Raw genomic sequence first — 20,244 nt, 5'->3', positions numbered from 1 at the left:
CAACTGGTGGCAGAAATTAAAACGTAAAAAGGGGCGGAGACTATTGAATTTGGCAAAGAAGTAGGGACTAGGAATTCTTCGAATTTAATTCTCGGTAAAGAATAAAATATCTTATCTGCTTTGAACCGAATTTTTTACCTCAAAGCGTTATTTACATTTTTTATTTTTGGATATGGATTTATATTTATTTTGATTTTCATGGCCCCTTGTTAAATACTAAATTATTATATTAGGTATATATATATATATATATATATATATATATATATATATATATATATATATATATATATATATATATATATATATATATATATATATATATATATATTTTATTTCTAGATGGATAATTAAAAAAATATATGAAACTATACCTACCTACCTCTGTAACTTTGTAAAAAGTATGACGGATTTAACATAATGTTTTTTTTTAAATGTAACATCCTATTTTATTTTAGATCCTGCGTAAAATTATTACTTTTTTATGTATAATCCTTGTATAATGGTGTAACCTAAAACTAGTTTTCTAATATTTCAATTTGTTGATGAAGAAAAAATATTAGATACTATGTAGATATTTAAGGCAGATGCTACAGGGTGTTCAACATATATTAATGGTTAATTCTACGTATTTAAAATTAAAAAAATATCTGCAGACTCTTTCAATGACACAGCCTATACTGAGTGTTTTTTTTTAAAGTGGTTCACCTCTATAACTTTTTTATTTTTTCAGATTCCGAGAAAAAAACTAAATTGGGAATGTTAGTAGGTATATGACATAAATCGAGATTGATTCGTATTCAGTTAGTTTCGGTCACTTCCTGTTTCACCGGAAATGTATACATTTGATTTTTAAATGGTACCCTCGGTATTTTTTATACCGTAAGATCGAATAAAAACGGCGTCAGCGATGGCTATGAAATGAACATCGATGACATTTCTCATATAAATTTACATATAAAATGACAGCGCTTTTCATTTCATAGCCATTGCTGACGCCGTTTTTATTCGATCATACGGTACTTTATTTGATAGAAAATGACATTCTGAATAGAATGACAACTTTTGACATCAACAATCATATGTCAACTTTTGACATTTTCAATTAAATCAAAAATAGCATTTTAAAATTCAATCTAGTGTCATGGCTGTGTTAAAACCATTATTTTTTAATCAAGGATTAATCAAGGAGCTTTGGAAAAATTGATTTGGTCGTCTAATATTTTTTGTGTCTTTTCCTGGTCAGTTGAAATATGCCCATTTCGTATTTTAATCATAACTCAATTTTTTTTAATGAAACGAGAGTGGCTCATTAGCATATTTGGAAAAGCATTTTTTGATACCTAATAAATTTTGGTACCTAATTTTGGTAAATAATTTGGTACCACACACTCCGTATGTCGAGTCAAACTGTCGTTATCTTTACGACCGGTTACATGTTGTTTATTATCATGGCACTCTACTAGATTGAACTTTAAAATACTATTTTTTAAGTAAAAGAGTCAAAAGTTGACATTGAATTATTCTATTGAGAATGCCATATTCTGCAAAATAAAGTAAAAAAATACCGACGGTACCATTTAAAAACCAAAAGTTGTAGTCATTTCCGGTGAAACAAGAAATGACCGAAACTAATTGAATACATCAATCAAGCTACTTTTGAAAAACACCCGATATATTATAATTCTTTCTGATAGATTTTACAAAATCCTTCAACTTCTATTAAGAATGTCATATAACTAAATAAATCACTTTACTTAATGTTTAATAATAAATAATTTTTGTTTTGTCATATGGCAACTTGTTATAATGTAAATGAATTAAAAGAAGGATAAAATTCAGAACAGATTGCAAGCTGTTGAGTATAGGTGTACTTAATATACTTTCTTAACAAATGTTGAAAGGTTTTGTAAAATCACTAGAAAAAATAATAATATATATATCGGATCAGCCAAAAAAAATGTTTGAACACAGTGTAGCATCTAACTGCAAGTATTTTTACATATAAATATATTTTTTTTTCATCTCTGTAAAACACTCCTACCAAATTTGTGTAGTCCAACTTCGGAAACAACTGACAGTTAAGTAACATAGGAATAAAATTTTACTTTTTTTTTAAATTGTAAATACTTACTAACGTTATTTATAAAAAAAAGTTATAGAATTTTAGGCAGAATCGAAAATAAAATAAAAATGGAGTTTTGCATTAAAAAACATGTATCCGCCACATTTTTTGAAGCAACCAGTATACTCAAAAATAACATTTGAACTGTGTCTCTAAAGATTCTCTATACCCTTTTTTTTATTTTTTTGGAATTCCCAAAACAAACGAGATAATTAACTTTATTTCTTTCGTGATATCTCATTTTATAATATTTCGGAAGAATTAATCAGGTATCTTATTTTTATAATTATTAGAAATAAATCGGAATTAAAGGATAAGGGATATGTAAATATATACCATACGATAAAAAAAAACGGCCTCAGAGGTGGTTTGGAAATGAATATCGATGTCATTTGTACGTAAACAAATAGACGCCGTTTTTTTTCGCTCATACCGTATAAGAAAAAAAATTTAATAAAGCAAACGCATTTATTAATACATGTATATAGATTTACATGGTATGAAGAAATTCGCATTATGATCTCTGAAGGTCCCACCAATGCTTGGTTAAAGTGGCGAGTACGACCACTTAGCAGTCACACCTATAATAATTTAATAAAATATGAATATAATAAACAAACTTATTTCTTTTAGATTTTTTAAAAGCGAGTTATATGTGTTAAGTGGTTTTTGATTATTTTAGCTAAATTTTTTAGACATATTATTTTAGACCAAATTGTCTGCCCACTCAAACGTCTTCAAAATTATAATGTAGGAAATTCTTAATATGTTTTAATTGGGAATACTTTTAGAAAGTTTCATTTTCACCAAACAAAACTACGTATGTATAATAAATTGCAGTATAATCAACTATAATGCATGATATATACTAGGGGCGTCAAAACTAGATGTTGGGTTTTTCTCGATTATTTCGAACAGAACTCCAATTTTTCTCAAAAATTTTTTCCAACTTTGTTTTGAAAAATAATTTTTAAATCCATAATCGATGTATATACAGTAATGTCCTCTTTTAGAATACATAATTATTTTCAGCTGCATCGATAAAATAAATCATATTTACTGATGCCAAGTAAAAAAATAATTAGAAAATTATTTTAAACATCTAATTCTTAATTTTTGTCGCTGATAAATAGATACATCACTTTTGTCGACAAACCTACTAATAAAAATTGCGTAAAAAATCATGTTTATTCGCAAAGAGACAATTGAAAATAATTTAATAACTATTAATTTGGGATATAGATCTTAATAAAACAAAAGTTGCATAAAAGCTTTGTTGATTTATGATATAAAATACAGTGTTTCATTTGAAATAGCAAAGAAAAATATAATATCTAGTTTTGACTCATCCTGTATATAATAATCAATTTAGTCTATTTTAATATTATTATATGAATTATATAATTATTAATTATTAACTTAAATTAGTTCCAGTAAAAAACGTCGATATTACCTATTTTTAACTTAACTTAGAAAGAGGGCTTTAAATATATATTTTATTATATAAACAATAAAATTCAATCCAAAAAGGGTCAAAATATATTCTTTGGTCAAAATGAACTCTATACGACTACGACATTATGGTATTTTTTGGAATGACAATTTAATAACAAATCCACCAAGCAAAAATACAAAATATAGCCTTTCATTTCACAAACTCATAACCTTTGCTCATAACTAATAACTTTAAAAGTAAATATATATTTGAATCATCCTGTATATCTATAAAAATACCTCCCTGTCAAATTTACGCTACTTTTGCAAGCATATTTTGCAAAAAATATGATTTGAGTGAAAATATAAAATAGGAAATCTGATATGAAGCTTTATCTAAACACAGTGTTGACTGTAGATAAACAATATTTTACGTTATCAAGTTATTAAGAAAAATTCTCGGAAAAATTATAAAATACACAATATATCTGACAATTCCAAAAAAGCAAAGTGAGAAATGAAACAATTTATAGCATAAAATCAGTATTTTTTAAACTTTTAAGCAAACTGGGCATTATCGTTTAATCTATCTATCAATCTATCAAATGTTTATTATTAAACTTATCTCAGACTCTATAACATTTTTCCCAAGAGTGATTTAAAACAAATTTATATGAATTTAGAAATAAATATGAACAGTATTTACTTACCTGTAAAACAGATGCTTTTTGCTTAATTAAATATGTTGGAAAATATTATCCAGTAGGTACAAATACACAACACTTAAACACAACAAAATAAATTAATAAAATAATAGTTTCTAATCCAAATTTCACAAATACTGTTTATGTTTCTTCGCGAGGGACGAAAAAACTGAATTTTTTAATTACTTAGATATGCATTAAGGTATATTTCAATTCAAAAGCTTATAAATATTTATTTTTATAAGACATAACCTAAACGAAACGAAATTACAAGTCGAGAAAGATCAACAAAACTGCCGAATTTAGAAGCGAATATAACTTTTTCCTCTCTTTTTTCTTGTCACAGTTGAAACAAACAAGGATAAAGCTATTTTCTTAAAACATGGGTGAAACGTGCTAATAAGTGGCCCAATAGATGTGACCTCGCGCCCTTCCATTTTTGAACGATGGGCGGGTTTAACGGATTCCCCTCAAAGAAAATCGTAGGGGAATACAAAAATTCAGAACGGGCAAGGCGCCACCTAGAAGACGGGCTTGTACTAAGCCCTCATTGTACATCTATTTATACATAATCAAGGGTATTAATGTCTGATAGTTTCAGTAATAGACTAAAAACCCTTCCGACTACTTACCAATCCGTTATTGCCCTTCTCCGCCTCTGCACAAACACCTCGCTTGTCGCCTCTATGCACAAAACGATCAGCTTCTTGTCGCACGTCACGGGCGTCTGGTCCAGCAGCCTGGGACCCCTCAGGCTACCCGCCAGACCCACCTTGGACGACGACGAGGTCTGCCAGGCGTCGCAGGACGTGTCCAGCGCCCTGGTGCCGTCCACGAGGGCGCCGTGCCACACGGACTTGATGGGCCACGACGGGTCTGTCATTACGTTTTTACCTGTTGATGAGATAAAAATGGTGTCGTTAGTTGTGAGGTTTAAGTATTTTACAAAGACATAAAAAATGATATTTCTCATTTGCGGTTAAAAGACGCCAAAGATGTCTATTTATTTCATCTGAAAATACACTTCAAATCTTTGAAAAAAGTATTTTTAGTTCTCTATGCACATATACGGGCCTGAATTTTGTAACTTGAAAACGCTAAGCGCTCAGTGTATATGACGTTAATTTTCGCATAGCGCGCACTTAATTACAGATTTGGGTATTCTCATCTGACGCGCTTAGGTCTTTACCCATTGAGCAAAGCGATTTGAAAACGGCTACCTTAAAGGATAGTTTTGCTTGTCGAACTGTCAGTAAAAATAGAAAAAATTGTGATTTTGTTCGTTCTCTTGCTCTTTAGTGAAAACAATTTCTTCTATAAATTCCTCAATAAGTAATTGATAATTTACGACTTGGCAGCTATAAATATTATTCAAAGCACCGAAAATGCTAAGACGCGTCTTCAACATTTCTCTCGTATAATAAGAATAATGACATCCATATACACATAGGTTGACATAACTCAACAATAGTTTATGAAATTCACGTAACATCGACATTTTTCATTTATTCACATTTAAATGGCCCTTTACACGTTGGCCAATGGCGACCCAGACCATTTTGGCGCCAAGACATTATGGCGATTAACAAAAATATATTAAAACTAAAAGAGTTTCGGACTTCCATTGTCTTTATTTATTTTGCTTACACAACGTTTCGGTCAGAAGAATCACTGTCCATCAAGTGTGATCTAAACTAAATCCTAAAACTACTGAGCTTATATATTAGAGCCTAGCGTAGTAGTTTTAGGATTTAGTTTAAATCATACTTGATAACGGTCAGTGATACTTCTGACCGAGCTTCTAACCGAAACATTGTGTAAGCAAAATAAATAAAGACAATGGAAGTCCGAACTATTTTAGTTTTAATACTGAATCATTGTGAACCATATTCAAGGTAACAAAATATACTTGCATTAGTAACAATATTTTGATTAACAAAATTTAAACAATTTTTTTCTCTTTAGTTAAAGTCGTCATCAATAATGTCAAGGGTTTTTTGCACTAGTGCAAAAAGTAATTTTTTTGTTGTGTTGTCAGTATTTAAGTAAGAATTTTTGTGTGTTGTCAGAATTTAAATTAACAGTGGTATTGTTGTTAAAAGAGGCTATAGAATAGTTAGTTGTGCAGAGTGTACCGCATCTCGGTCAAAAATGGAGAGAAATAATAGTTCAGTCATTGGGGATTTATGCTTGGAAAAGAGTCAGGAAGTTTTGAAACTTTGTAGGTTTATAGGTTTTGGGGTACCTAACTAAAATCCATAAAATGCACATTTCCAGACTTGCCGTCGGCGCCGCCATCTTGCCAAGATGGCGCCCAAAATCTGTATTTTGTAAATATCTCGAAAACTATGCGTTTTTCGCAATAATTTGAAGATAGCAAAATTAAAGAGAATAAAATTTCCTATAAAAAAAGCGAACATTTTCTAATAAAATTTTCGCTAAAGTCAACCGTTTAGGCACAAAATCCCTGGAAATTTTACAATTTTGCTTAAAATATGATACCTATATGTATAGTCGATTCCCCGAAATGAAATGTCGATTAGGGTTCACTAAAACTAGTTTTAATTTAGTTTCTTCAATTTTGTCATGAAACAGTGGCGTATCATTAATTCGCTCATTAATTTATGAATAATTAATTTTAATTATTGAAAATGTGTACTTGTTTCCACACCACCCAAGAGGTAAAGTACACGGCGCGTTTATTTTAACGTGGTCTCCCTGGAGGCCTCCTCCACTAGGTAAATTAAAAACTTTAACTTATCTGCACAAGCCCGACGGACCTGGCTCATTGATGTCAAAGTCGATCGTGTCTGCTGTGCTGAGCTCATCAGGGTGGTCTCTCAATTCGTCCAACTCTTCATCTTCAGGCGCCAGAGGGATATCTACAGACAAATCCAGCTCCTCTTCATCAGATTCGTCGAGTGACACTTCAGTGACGTTGTCACAGAATTTCCCATTGCAGTATGCACAAATCATTGAACATTTTAATCCTGCTTTTCTGCATCCACAGGCTTTACCACAGTTGTTGGTTTTGCATTTACAGGATAAAAATGCCAATAGGGATTTTGGAGCTGGATCTGTCAACGTTGTGACTGGAGTACTGCCTCTTTTTGTTTTCTTCCAACCCCATTCTTCGGCATCTTTGGTACAACCAGACCAATGCTGAACCTGGTGGTAAGTTCGCAATGAATGCTGTCCAGCATGACAATTAATTATTCATAAATTAATGAGCGAATTAATGACACGCCACTGTTTCATGACAAAATTGAAGAAACTAAACTAAAACTAGTTTTAGTGAACCCTAATTGATATTTGATTTCGAAAAATCGACTATACATAATATATCATACTTTACGCAAAATTGTAAAATTTCCAGGGATTTTGTGCCTAAATGGTTGACTTTAGCGAAAATTTTCATAGAACCTTTTTTACAGAATTTATAAATTTTATTCTCTTTAATTTTGCTCTCTTCAAATTTTTGCGAAAAACGCTTAGTTTTCGAGATATTTACAAAATACCGATTTTGGGCGTCATCTTGGCAAGATGGCGCACAGTGCTTCGTCCCATGGACAAAAATCGAAAAAACAGTTAAAATTTACTAATATCTGAATATGTAATTTTATACTTGTAGCAATGTTCAACCATCCTGTATATTATTTTTCATAAACAGCGTTTGTTGTTGGCAAATATTTTCACTAAAAATAAATTTTGCGATCATTATCTTATATCAGTGAAAAGAATAACATTCATATTAGTTCTGTATATGGAGTTAAACGGTACGTACTTAATTGAAAGCCACTATGGATATTGTTAAACAAGGTATGTACTTTAAATTTATTCCTAAACAAGTTCGTTATTGTTTAGTTTTTATTTATTTTTTTAAGATGATTCTTAAAGGGTATAAAAATGTTACGTTTTCAAACTTCAAAAAGTCATAAAAAAAAAACATATCAAAACATATCGTGTTTATTGAATATTTTTGTTGCCATATTCATACACTTTTAATTTTTGTATAGTTCACCTGCGTCCGCTTGCGACGAACTTTATTTTTTAATACTTTTCAGATGGAGTAAAATTGATAAGCAATGCCGATCTGGTTAATATTTGGCTTAATCATAAGGACAAGAACTCAAAATTATTTATATTTCAAAAAATGTGTTCTTTATTAGATATTGATGAACCTTCCATTCCAATTTGATAACCACTTGTGCCTGAGCCCACTATGTTGGAGCGAAATGTGGCATAAAAAATGTTTCCCCATCTTTCAATTTATTATAAAACCTCATACCCAAGAAAACGAAAAAATAATATATGGATATGGTCTATTAAAGAGGTAACTATTAACATCCGAACCCCTCATACGAACAAAAAGAACAGTAACAACGCGAAAAAGTAACATATTAGAAAATGATGTACAGAAATATCTTATATGTGAGGATATTTCATCTACCTGTGATTTGGATACTATAAATTTGGAAGGTTCTGTCAGCAATGATTCTTCTGAATCAGAGTAGTTACGATCTATGCATTTTGTTGTCCTAAAGTAAATTTATAGTATCTTAAGTTTTTTTTTAATTAAATATAACATTAATGTTTCTTTTTCATTAAAGAAAAACATTTTTATCTTATATTAGGTTTATATTGTAGGAATCATGTTCTAATGTTATTCCAATTCTTTTTTATCACAGGCATTTATTTAATACTTACACCGCTTTCATACTATAAATTATTATTTCCTTAAATGGAACACAGCTCCAACATTTTTATTATTTATAAGATTTTTTTCATAAACGTGGGACTAAGAACATCATCATTTAGTACAATGAGAGTACTCATCATTTGTGTCAAATAAACCTAGTTTGAATAAATTGCCTACAATAAAAGAGAAGTTTTGCATTTTTGTCCTCTAGAGCCATATGTTGGAAGCACTGTGTGGCGGTGCCGCGCCGGCGGCAAGTCTGGAAATGTGCATTTTATGGATTTTAGTTAGGGACATCAAAACCTATAAACCTGCTGTTAAATTAATTTCTAAACTTATCTCTAATTTAAAAGGTTTTATAGCACTTACTTTGGGAGATAGCAATAGTGGCATAACCTAAATTCTGAATTAGACACCCAATATAATATACGTTACGTGTAAGTAAACAAATTAATTATGAAAGTCACTTAGAATTAACTAATTTATATGTTGTCTTGCAAATTTATTTCCCAAGTCGAATACTATAATGAGGATACGTTAACCATATTAATTTGCCATCGCGATTCACCTAAGTTTTTTGATTTGCTCCTTCTCTAATATTTTTATGCAAAGTTTGAAATTATGGTCCATAATTTTTTTATTAATTTGAACTGTAATAATTTTAAATAGAAATATTATAAACATAATATTTACCACTATATGAAAATATTCTTGGTGGATGTGGGAATGGAGCAGCATCTCCACTGAACATCTCAGCCCACGAATTGAACAAAACTTCACCTCTCAGATTACTGACAGGCAGTTTTCTATCTGCTTGTCGGACTATCGAGTCGACATTTTGGGTCCTTGATGACAGGAATGCTCTAAAAGAATAATATAAGTTATTTTTAGTATTTTTAGTATTATAAATCCAATATAGGAATATAATGGGAGGGGGGCAATAAAGTGAATCTAATACGTATTGTGTAATCACTTTATTGTCTCCGATTTTTTCGACAAGTTAAGAAAAACAAAACCTGTCTAAGGTCACATAATAATTGTTATAAAATATCATATCGAATAAATAAATCGATAAAAAAACCGTTGTCTAATTGGCTTGGAAATGTCGATCGATGGCATCCTTCATACAATTTTACATATAAAGTGACAGCGATATTCATTTCATAGCCGATTTCCTTTTACCGTTTATAAGCTCACCGTACAGAAGAGACTTCGGTAGGCGTTTTTCCTGCATCCTGCATACGTGACTAGTCCATCTTAAGCGGGTTTTAGTAATCAGCGCTCTCTTCAGCGCTCTCCCAGCTAGCTTTTTGAAGGATCGATACTTTTGAGATATGGTGATACCATTTGATTCTTAACAATTGTCTAAGGTCTAAGGTTTGTCAACTTGTTTAAAGTTTTGTCAACTTGTTTAAAGTTTTGTCAACTTGTTTAAAGCTAAGTTTAATTTATGTTTATTACTTTAGCTTCACATTTCAGTTGTTTGTACTTTTAATAATACGATAACACCATAAAATATATATGTTTTTAAATTCTATGGGTTTCTTAGCCAAGTTATATTTCTGTGTCAAAAATTCCTAAAAAATGCGTTTTACTTAATTTTTATGTCCGTTCTTATTAATTTGTTGAAAATTAATAAAATTGTTTGTTCACAAGTTTGAATATATTTTAAACAGTGTTAAAATAACAAGCTTTTTATAAAATCTCTTCATCATGTATTTTTAACTGAAAAAAATTGCAGCATGCTATAAGCGGTACAAAAATTCACCACACCAGTTGAGGGTTAAGGCTCAAAGCCTTGTATGCCAGGTATGTGTGTTCAGCATTTCCTGTTATTGCTGTAATGTTTTAGCAGTCCGCCGTCGTATCTGTATCTAATGCCCATTCCTTTTTCCTGCAGTTTGCTTAGTTGCACTATAATAGAGAGCGCTGCCATGATGAAAAAATAATATTACTGATAACAGAGTTATTCTAGTAATACGGATTCCTTACTAATACGGCGGTAACTGTTCCGATATGTGTCCGGATGCAAGTTCTACTGTATTTTACATTTTATGTATTATTTAAATGGAAAAATGGTGCTATCCGCTTTATAATTAACTATATGTGGTCTATATGAAACTGTAATGGCAAAATTCTCAAACAACAGATTCGGTAGTTTTTTAATCGTTCAATTCAAAAGCGTCGCTCTGTGCGTGTGATAAGCGATATTTGTTGAAATTATCGACAAATATCAATTTGTTCCCATAAATGTCTGGTCCATTTACGTGCGTAATTCTTCAGTACGATTAGTAATAACAATCGATTTTGGGGCAGTTACAGATTTTTTATTACACTGATTTATGGAAATATCTGGCAATAGCAATTTTTCTCGATTAACGTTCAACAAATATACTCGTTCGGACAACTAAATTTTACACGATATATATGGCAGAGGAGCAAGAGTTTTTTTGGCTCCACATCACTCACATTGTAAAATTTTCCCGACATTTTAACATTTTTGAAAATTAAAACCTATTATACTGAATTAAGATTGATGTACATTTACATGAGAATGGATTCGACTAGTAGGCGTGATATCCTGATTTTTTCGTGATTTTGTCAAATACTTTTTTTTAATAGTTGACACCGCTAACTTCGTACAGTCTGACAATAATGTGAAAGTTGTTTTGTTAGTCTTGTGGTACAAATGATTGATGGCCGAATGATCTGGATTTAGTGAGACCAATTGATTTGACAGTAGTTGACATTAATTCTTCATTTGACCTCTATATTGTTTAGATTTCGATTCAAGTATTTTCTATATATTTTAACAGCTTCCTAAATTTGAATATTATATTCTCCCACTATTTCCCATTGAATTTTTATTCTATAATCTGGTGCAACGACACACAACGAAACGCAGACATAGGACATCCCATGTAAATTTTAAGAAGATGAAATATTATCTCCCTAGATAATTTTATGTAAAAGTTATATTAATATTTTTTTGAAGAGGAATTAAAGTTGTATTCTTGTCTAGAAATTCGTTTTATTTTGAATCGGCATTTAAAAGTCATTTGCAAAAAAATCAACCTTCAAATTAGTAAAATTTATAATACGGTCCAGAGCCTAGATCATATATACTTACGTGGATAAATCAACGCCATAAGTTTAGCATTAAAAAATATAGTCTCCAACATCACGACATGCCATTTTCAAACTTTCTTTATTGCATTTATGAAACGTTCAATAGGCTTGTCTTTCTCGTGGTCCTTACTTCGCGCATGCGCAATAAAAGTTGCACGTATTTCCAAAATAATCACAATTTTATACGGTTTAGAAAGTACAAATTATACATTGTTATGAAAACCAAATTTTCATTGTCATCATATTGTCATAATCATATGTCATAGTAATCTTATTTCCATTGTGTAACGATGCTTGTTTTTTAAGTTTTTTATTTTAAAAATTGTATTAATTTCTCTTTTATCGACCGCTTTTATATAGCCAAGGATGCAAGTGTGTTCAGTGAGAAATTAATTTTAAGTTTGTGCAATTATATTTCTATTTTTTTTTCGTTGGACTTTAAAAATACTCGTAAAAATCACTAGAAATTGTGTGTGAAAGTTCTAATATAAAGGTCCCCGAATTATCTTTTCATAGGCAAGTAAAGTATTCAGTTGTTCTTTTATTTATATTAAGAAACATGCATACTTTCTGGTTAGATTTCCTAAGAATATTGATATTCGTACGGAGTGGCTAAATGTATTTTTTATATAATTTAATTTTTGTAACTGTAACCATTCAATTTATTGTTCAAATATAAGCATTTTACAAATTAAACTTTTAAAATTAATGTTCAAATTTGGCGCGCGGACGATAGGTCCTCGGCAAGGATAGATAGAATAGATGCACTGCGTGTGCAACAAAAAAAGAAGATAAATGGAAGTCGCTGATATGTTTGCGACAGTTTCCATAGTGATTTACTTATCCACGTAAGTATATATGAACTAGGGTCCAGAGAAAGCTACAGTTAAAATGTTAAAATGTCAGCAAAAATAAATGTGAGTCTGTCATTGTCAAATTCATTGTCACATTTTGTTTAGAGAATTTAGTTTTTGAGAATTTGAAAGTACCAAATAGAATAATTTTGTATAAATTAATTATGATTTTCACAACTTCTAAGAAAGTTAGATGATTAAACAGCATTTTGCTGAAATAACATCCCCGCTGTGTTAGATATGTTCGCAGTTCAGTCTCCGGACAACCCTATACATAGTAAGTCATCAGTTTAAAGAATAAACCAGAGGCTTAAAAATAAAGGTACGATATTAAGCACATGGTGCATAAGTGCAAAGACAAAATAATGGAAGAAAAAAAGACAGACTTTTCTTCTTGGTTTGAAGAAAAGAAAAATATTGATTCCCGTCTATTGGGGATACAGTAGGAAAATACTTTATGGGTTTGTAGAATGTAGAATGTTTAGGAGGGGAGTTAATCACCGCGACCCTACAGATTTATTGTGTGTTCCCCTTTCTTGAGTTATAACGAGTTTTAACTCATCATACAGTCTCAGGCCTTTAACAAAAGCCAGTATCTGGGACGGCTCTTCATCCTCGACATCAGCCGTACCAAAGTTCATGGCACGAACGATCGTTGTCTCGACGCACTCAGTGATAAGGTGTTCAGGTGTTTCCCCATTTTTCCCACTGAATCTGCATTCGCCGTTGTTTCTCAGCTTCAGGCTACTGAGGTGTTCGTCGAGAAGACAGTGTCCTGTTAGAAACCCCGTGACAATACAAAGATTGTTTTTACTTAAATCAAGGGAAATCTTTGATTTTTCAAATCTAACTTTTTTCCCATTCCAGGTTAGGATGGAGTCTTCCAGGTTCTTTATGGGCATATTAAATACATAAATTTAGATGAACTGAAAACGACATATCGGTGAAATGTTAAAATTTCTCCCCTGAATCATTTGGGGTATTATTTGGCTGTGTATGGGGGATCATGTAAACATTTTATTAATTAGTATAGTTGTTTAACAAAGTTCCTTTAGATAAAAATATTTCGATTATTTGTTAAATTATTGTGGATGTATGTGGTATGAGTGAAAGATCTCAAATACATATCGAAATATTGGAGATTGTTTTTCTAAAGTGTATGTAAAATTTTAATGGCAAAATTCTTGCTCTAGAAGAATGTGAAGGTTACTATTTCTTTGAAAAACTTTGCATATTTTTAAACAGCGATATCTCATAAACTAATGGTACGAATTAAGATTTTTCTTAAAAGGCTGTAAAGAGAAAGCATTAATTTTTGTGTTAATCAAACTTTTTAATAATTTTAATGGTGTGTCACACAAGGTAGGATTCTATTAAATAAAAGGTTAAGAGAGGTTACCCTCAAGGGATGATACGGGATGAGTCAAAAATGTCTTTGGTTTATTCCTTCTAAACTCTTCGGTATCTATATCTTTATGATAGTGTTTCTGATAGTATTATTTTTTGCTTCAAAATATAAACAAAAATAAAAAGTAAAATATACCGTAAATTATTAATATTTGCATCTCACCTGAAAGTGCCCTTGAGTCCTGCCCTGTGGGCTTCTCTATAACAAGCGTAATCAGCTCCTCGTACACCATGAACATCACCTGTTGCCGGCTCGTTTAGCGCTGCCAATCTTAACTAAAATAGATAGGAAAACAGTGATTACATATTACACACTTATTAAGATTTAAAGATTTATTTTTTCTCTCTTTGAACTTTTGGCAAATAAATAAAGTACACTAGTAAGTATAATATATCTTTGTATAAGCTTATCACATTGCTCCGTCTTCATTTCTTAAAAATCAAAACATTTCCGATTTATACCGCCTTCTTCTTCCTAAAAATAAAAACGTTTCTATGGTATTATAATTCCGTTTTCCTTCTTTGTAAGATTATTATTGACAGAATTTTAATTAATGTCATATATTTCTTACGTTAATCAAAATTAATAATGACCACCTATCAAGGAATGGAATCGAAATTATATTACCATAGAAACGCCTTCTGATTCTTAGAACTTCAACCATATTTTCATGTTTTTTTTTTAAATTTTCTTTTAACCAGTATGGGATTTTGGTTTGGTTTGGTTCGGGTTTGGTTGGTATTTCAAAATTTTTAATGGTTTCGCAGATACACGCAGTATTATTTCATATGGCTCTCAACGATAAAATACGAGAGAAAAATCATTGGGTGGCTTTGATAAAAACTTATAGTGGAAAATGCTATATGAAATATAAAACTACGAATATCTGCAAAACCCATAAAAATTTTGAAATACTCTAAATACAAAAAATGTTAATTTTGTAAGACTCCATCTATTGAGAAAATAATATACAGGGTGTTAAAATTTAAAAAAAAATAAAAAAAAAAATTTATATTTTAGAAAGTTTGACGTAGAATTTTGATCGATCATCCTGTATTATTTACGATCAGCATATTTATAGCAATGTAAATATAGCCTTTCTAAAGTAAATATCTACTATAGTTTTGATTTCAGAACAGTTCTATTTTTTTAAGCAAGGCAAGGCTGAAAAATATATTTTTTTTTATTTATTTATTAATATCTCTGAAACTATCGAAATATATTTACACATATCAAAGGATTTTGTAATGTGATCTGAAAGGAGCAAAAATGCAAAAATATACAGGTTTTTCCATTTAAAAAATCATCCCGATCCAATCACTTTTTTTCGAGCTACCCTATAGAAGTTAAAATATTTTCCTGAAATGCATCCTAGAACATACTTTAGGTTTGCACTTAAAACAAAATTCACAAGTTTTTTATTCTCTAGAATAATCGGGCATCTGTATCTTCTAGCTACAGATGCCCCACGCACTATTGCCAGACCCTGTATATGATTCCCGAGTTACTCCAATCGACGTCCCATATTACTTGATTACAAAGATTTCCATAATAAAAAATAATAATAATTTAATGTAATTTTAACAGAACGGTTTTGTAGACGTAAGTATCTCTGTTTTAAAAATAACTAAAGTGTTCTCGAATAGTTGAATTTAAATATTTTAAATAGATTTTTCTTTATTCTTTGTATAGGTTATTAAGATCGGCAAAAAAAGTTTTTTTAATTTTACTCAAAATTAGTTATTTGGGTCATAAATGACCTAAATACAAAATATTTTCATTGTGTCTGTCTGTCTGTCTGTCTGTCCGTCTGTCTGTAACACGATAACTCAAAAACCGATTTTAACCAAATTTGGCACAAAAATACTGTGGCACTCGACAATCTGGCCATTAGTTTTTGGTGGAGGTGAGAGGTTAGTAAGGGGGTATGGGAGGGGGTTAAAAATTTTAAAAAATCGTAACTCCAAAATTACAGTAGCTAGCGAAACGCGGTTTTCAATTTAAGATTAGGAATAATATTTGCAACAAAATTTGTAATGACATCAAAATCAGGCAAAGTCGCAGTTTTTGAGATAAAAAAAATTCCTTTACTTTGAAACTAAAAGAACTGCCTACGAACTTTTTATTAACATATTTTAGTATGGGCGGCTATACGTGCCTCCCGGCGCCAATTTTTTTGCTTCCGACGACGGAAAGAGATAAACTTTCCAAAACGTTTTTTTGTGCGTTAGGCAAATTTGTATATCTGTAAACCTAACTTCTGACAAGTAGTTTCCGTTTGGGTTTAACGCAGAAGTGTTTACAAAAAATAACTATTTTATTTTGTAGATTTTCTTGCAGTGGCTAAATACCCATATAGGATTTTTTGGAAAAATTTCCATGTCAATACCGAACTAATTTTGTCGTTCCCCTCTTGATCCGATCCGCTAATGTCAGCAAAATATCTCTCTATCCCCGCAGTTCTCAAACTAGCGAAGATGGGGCGGTCTGTATGTACAGCAGATATAGGTTAGGTTTCTATTTAACCGCTACCGCAAATAGATACCGTACGTACGTCACTAATCTTAATTAAGTCTGTATTGAACGTCAATTTGTTAAACTAGTACTTACACTCTTAACATGTTCAACGAACTATGGAGTTGACAAAATTCGGCTAATTTTCTTAATTGATTAACTAGCGGCTTCGTCACGTTCTGCTCGGCGAGAATTCTCTAAAGAAACTGCTATTTTAACTAACTACGCTCCAAGTGATTCGATTACAGCATCGAAATAGAGAAGACTGAATAATGTGGAGGAGGAATGAGCAAAAATCTCGTTTACAAAATAATAACAGCGGTGAATTTAAAAATGTTGTAATGGGGTAGCTTTTCAAAAAAATATTATTAGGGTTTTTACAAGTTTTTGGAAATTCACGACAGGTGAGGTCTGAAATCTTGACAAAAATCTAGACTTCGTCGAAAAGTAAGTATTGACAAGTATGATGTTGACATCTGGTCAACACCATAAAAATGGTAGCAGCTTTGTTATTTTAAATGGAACACCTGATATATTATTTTTCGAAACTACTTTCATATCTGACGATTCTTCTATTATAGTAACCTATACCAATCTCAAATAGTTTTCGAAATAGAAACACGATCTCGAATAAGCATTGGCTAAATCATAAATTCGGCATATTGAAAGCTGAAATATGGTTTACATGTTAAGGAAAGTCGACATATTCGACTTGTCTTAATCAATCAATTGGATATCAAAGAGGATCAAGATCAAGGAAAGGGAGAATCTAAAAAATATTTATTTCTGTTTGTTATAAAATCGCTTAAGTCGTTGTTATTTTAAATGCAAGCCTATGTATATTATTAAAAAAATCGAAACACTAATAAAATTGCTTTTCATCGATATATCATGTTCCTATACATATTGTTCCAAATATTTAAACTTTATAACTATCAATTAGAGTTTACTTGCTAAATTTCTAAAATTTTCATGGTATCGAAATTTTTGAAATGAGACTATAATAATAAATTTATTAATTTTTAAATAGCTCTACTTAAAAAACCGGAAGGTTTGGGTATAGGAACATGATATATCGTTGAAAAGCAATTTTATTAGTCTTTTGATTTTTTAAATAATATATATAGGGTTGAATTTATCGTTTTTTTATGAGATGTCGGCGATTTTATAACAAACGGATATAAATAACTTTTAGCTCTCCCTGTGTATGTGATGAGTTGATTTAGACAGATCGAATATATAGATTTTCGATAACTTATAACCCACATTTCACCTTTTAAAATGTCCAATTCATGATTTTACCAATCCTTATTCAAGATCATGTTTTTGTCAATTTTACATATGTTTTAGTATAATAGAAAATTTATGAGATATGAAAGTAGTTTCTAAAAATGTAACCGCTATACCGGGTGTTCCATTTAAAATAAGGAAGATGCCACCTCTTTTCACCGGTCACGTATGCAGTTCTCCATAAACATCCAACGTGCCATCGCCGTGAATCACCCTACATACTATCTGTTTATTTTTCAGAATATATTATAATTAATGATATATGTAATGTCATCTAGATTACGCAAAATACTTTTGCGTAAATAGCGATTAAATTAATTTATTTAAAACTCGTTTTTTGTTTTTACGAAGATCCTAAACCAAAGTCAATCACGTTGTGCATCTTGAAAAATAAAACGATTATATAAACTTTGTGGTAAAACCAAACTATAAATATACAAAGTGTGTGTTTACATTGTGCTTGTATATCTTAGGTCAAAACAAAGCATGTTCATGTATTTTGGTTAGTCTATTAATATACTATTTTGTCTGATTCTATATAAAACGTCATATTTAACAAAATCAAACAAAAATCTTTCAAATTTATGAGGAAACTTTGAGAATATCGTTATGAGCGTCAAACTTTTAAGCACATTCTTTGAATTATGATGTTTTATTCAATGATCTAATTTTCATCGCATTGTCTAGTCGCAATCAAAACAATTATTTGAATTTCAAATTTGAATTGTTAAAACTTTTTTGAAAAATTAAAGTCTTATAATAGAGCGCCCTGAATATTGTAAATTTGATTAAAAAGTTGAGCTATTTTTTATGAATTCATTGTTTAAATATGTTATTTGATTTTATTAATGTTTCTTGGAATGAAATTATCTTGTTCTAGATAAAATTAGAATTTTATTGATCTTGACAATACAGTTATTATATATATATATATCTCAATGTCTAGCTTTTTATTTTTGTTAAGAAGTTTACAAAAAGGTATTTACAGGTAAGTAACATTAAATTGGCATTAGGTTGGTAAATAAAATGGCTTTGCGTTAACATACCGGCCCCCTTGAAAGATTCAACTTTCAAAAAGTTTAGAAAAAGGACACATCTTGAATACAGGTCTTTATCTTTTACAGGTAAATTCCTGATGTAGATTTAACGTTCACCACTCTCACTACACCATCTTCACCTGATAAGGTACGAACAACTTGACCAAGAGCCCATAAAAATGGCGCTAAATTGTCTTCTTTCAATAGAACAATATCTCCCGTGTCAAGATTTGGGCTATTCTTCTTCAATTTCACACGAGTTTGTACCTCGGAAAAGTAATCAACACGCCAGCGTTTCCAGAACGATCGAACCAACCTTTGCAGATGTTCATAATGGGGTAATCGGTTTTCTTGTAATTTAGTTACATCTTCGTCCGGCAAGTATGAAATCGTTCTTACAATTAAGAAATGGAAGGGTGTTACGAGGATGGGGATCGTTAGGATCTAAGGAGAGACGATATAGTGGTCTAGAGTTTAGAATCCCTTCAATCTGAATCATTACAGTTTGAAAATGCTCAATCGTAAGACAACTTAAAGCTTGCCATTTTTGACATATGACACAAACATATGTTTTTTTAAATGGAAACCATAGTTGGCCATGACTTCATAAAAAGCGCCATTTTTAAGCTTTTCAGCGATATAAGCTATATGTTTTTTTTTTGAAAAATTACTGAGTTATAGCCAATTCTTATAATTTTTTAACAATTTCACTTAGTTAGTCATGGAAACAAGTTTAATCGTCTTTGCTCTCCGAAATGTGAAGCTGTCACATCCAAACTTTGTAAATTAAAATAAATAAAAATTGTAAATACGAATTTTTCAAATGAAGAAAAGCGTGTAGAATTATTGGTTTGACTTTTCTTGACCATACATTTTCGAGGATACGTTGATAGGTGAATGTTACGTTTTTTAGAGAACGGTTTTCAAGACATGTTATAAAAGTTAAATTTAGTTATAGCCAATTCTTATCTTTCTTGACTAATTTCACTTAGATTGCATGATACCCTTATTCTGTTATGATTTATCACTTATAAAAAGTCAGAAAATAGT

General features: G+C 30.7%; 1 protein-coding gene and 1 long non-coding RNA gene across 10 annotated transcripts in view; both read right to left on the bottom strand.

Moving 5' to 3' along the window:
• Positions 1–20,244, bottom strand: part of LOC115875628 (collagen alpha-1(XVIII) chain-like) — a 955,759-nt gene that overhangs the window by 30,039 nt on the left and 905,476 nt on the right. For all 9 annotated transcript variants that reach the window (XM_030891132.1, XM_030891136.1, XM_030891133.1 and 6 more), the window contains 3 exons: positions 14,516–14,628; positions 9,656–9,825; positions 4,896–5,157 (listed from right to left, as the gene is read on the bottom strand). In XM_030891132.1, coding sequence (XP_030746992.1) covers positions 4,896–5,157; positions 9,656–9,825; positions 14,516–14,628 — 545 coding nt within the window. The remainder of the gene's footprint in view (positions 1–4,895; positions 5,158–9,655; positions 9,826–14,515; positions 14,629–20,244) is intronic.
• LOC115875631 lies at positions 2,580–4,437 on the bottom strand. The gene is made up of 2 exons (XR_004049036.1): positions 4,270–4,437; positions 2,580–2,706 (listed from the first exon to the last, which is right to left on the bottom strand). It is a non-coding gene; the product is annotated as an uncharacterized LOC115875631 (long non-coding RNA).

The sequence above is a fragment of the Sitophilus oryzae genome, unplaced genomic scaffold (assembly GCF_002938485.1).
Source record: "Sitophilus oryzae breed Bouriz unplaced genomic scaffold, Soryzae_2.0 scaffold_1393_pilon_pilon, whole genome shotgun sequence".
Taxonomy (NCBI): Eukaryota; Metazoa; Arthropoda; class Insecta; order Coleoptera; family Curculionidae; genus Sitophilus; species Sitophilus oryzae.
This window is presented reverse-complemented; position numbering and strand designations above follow the sequence as displayed.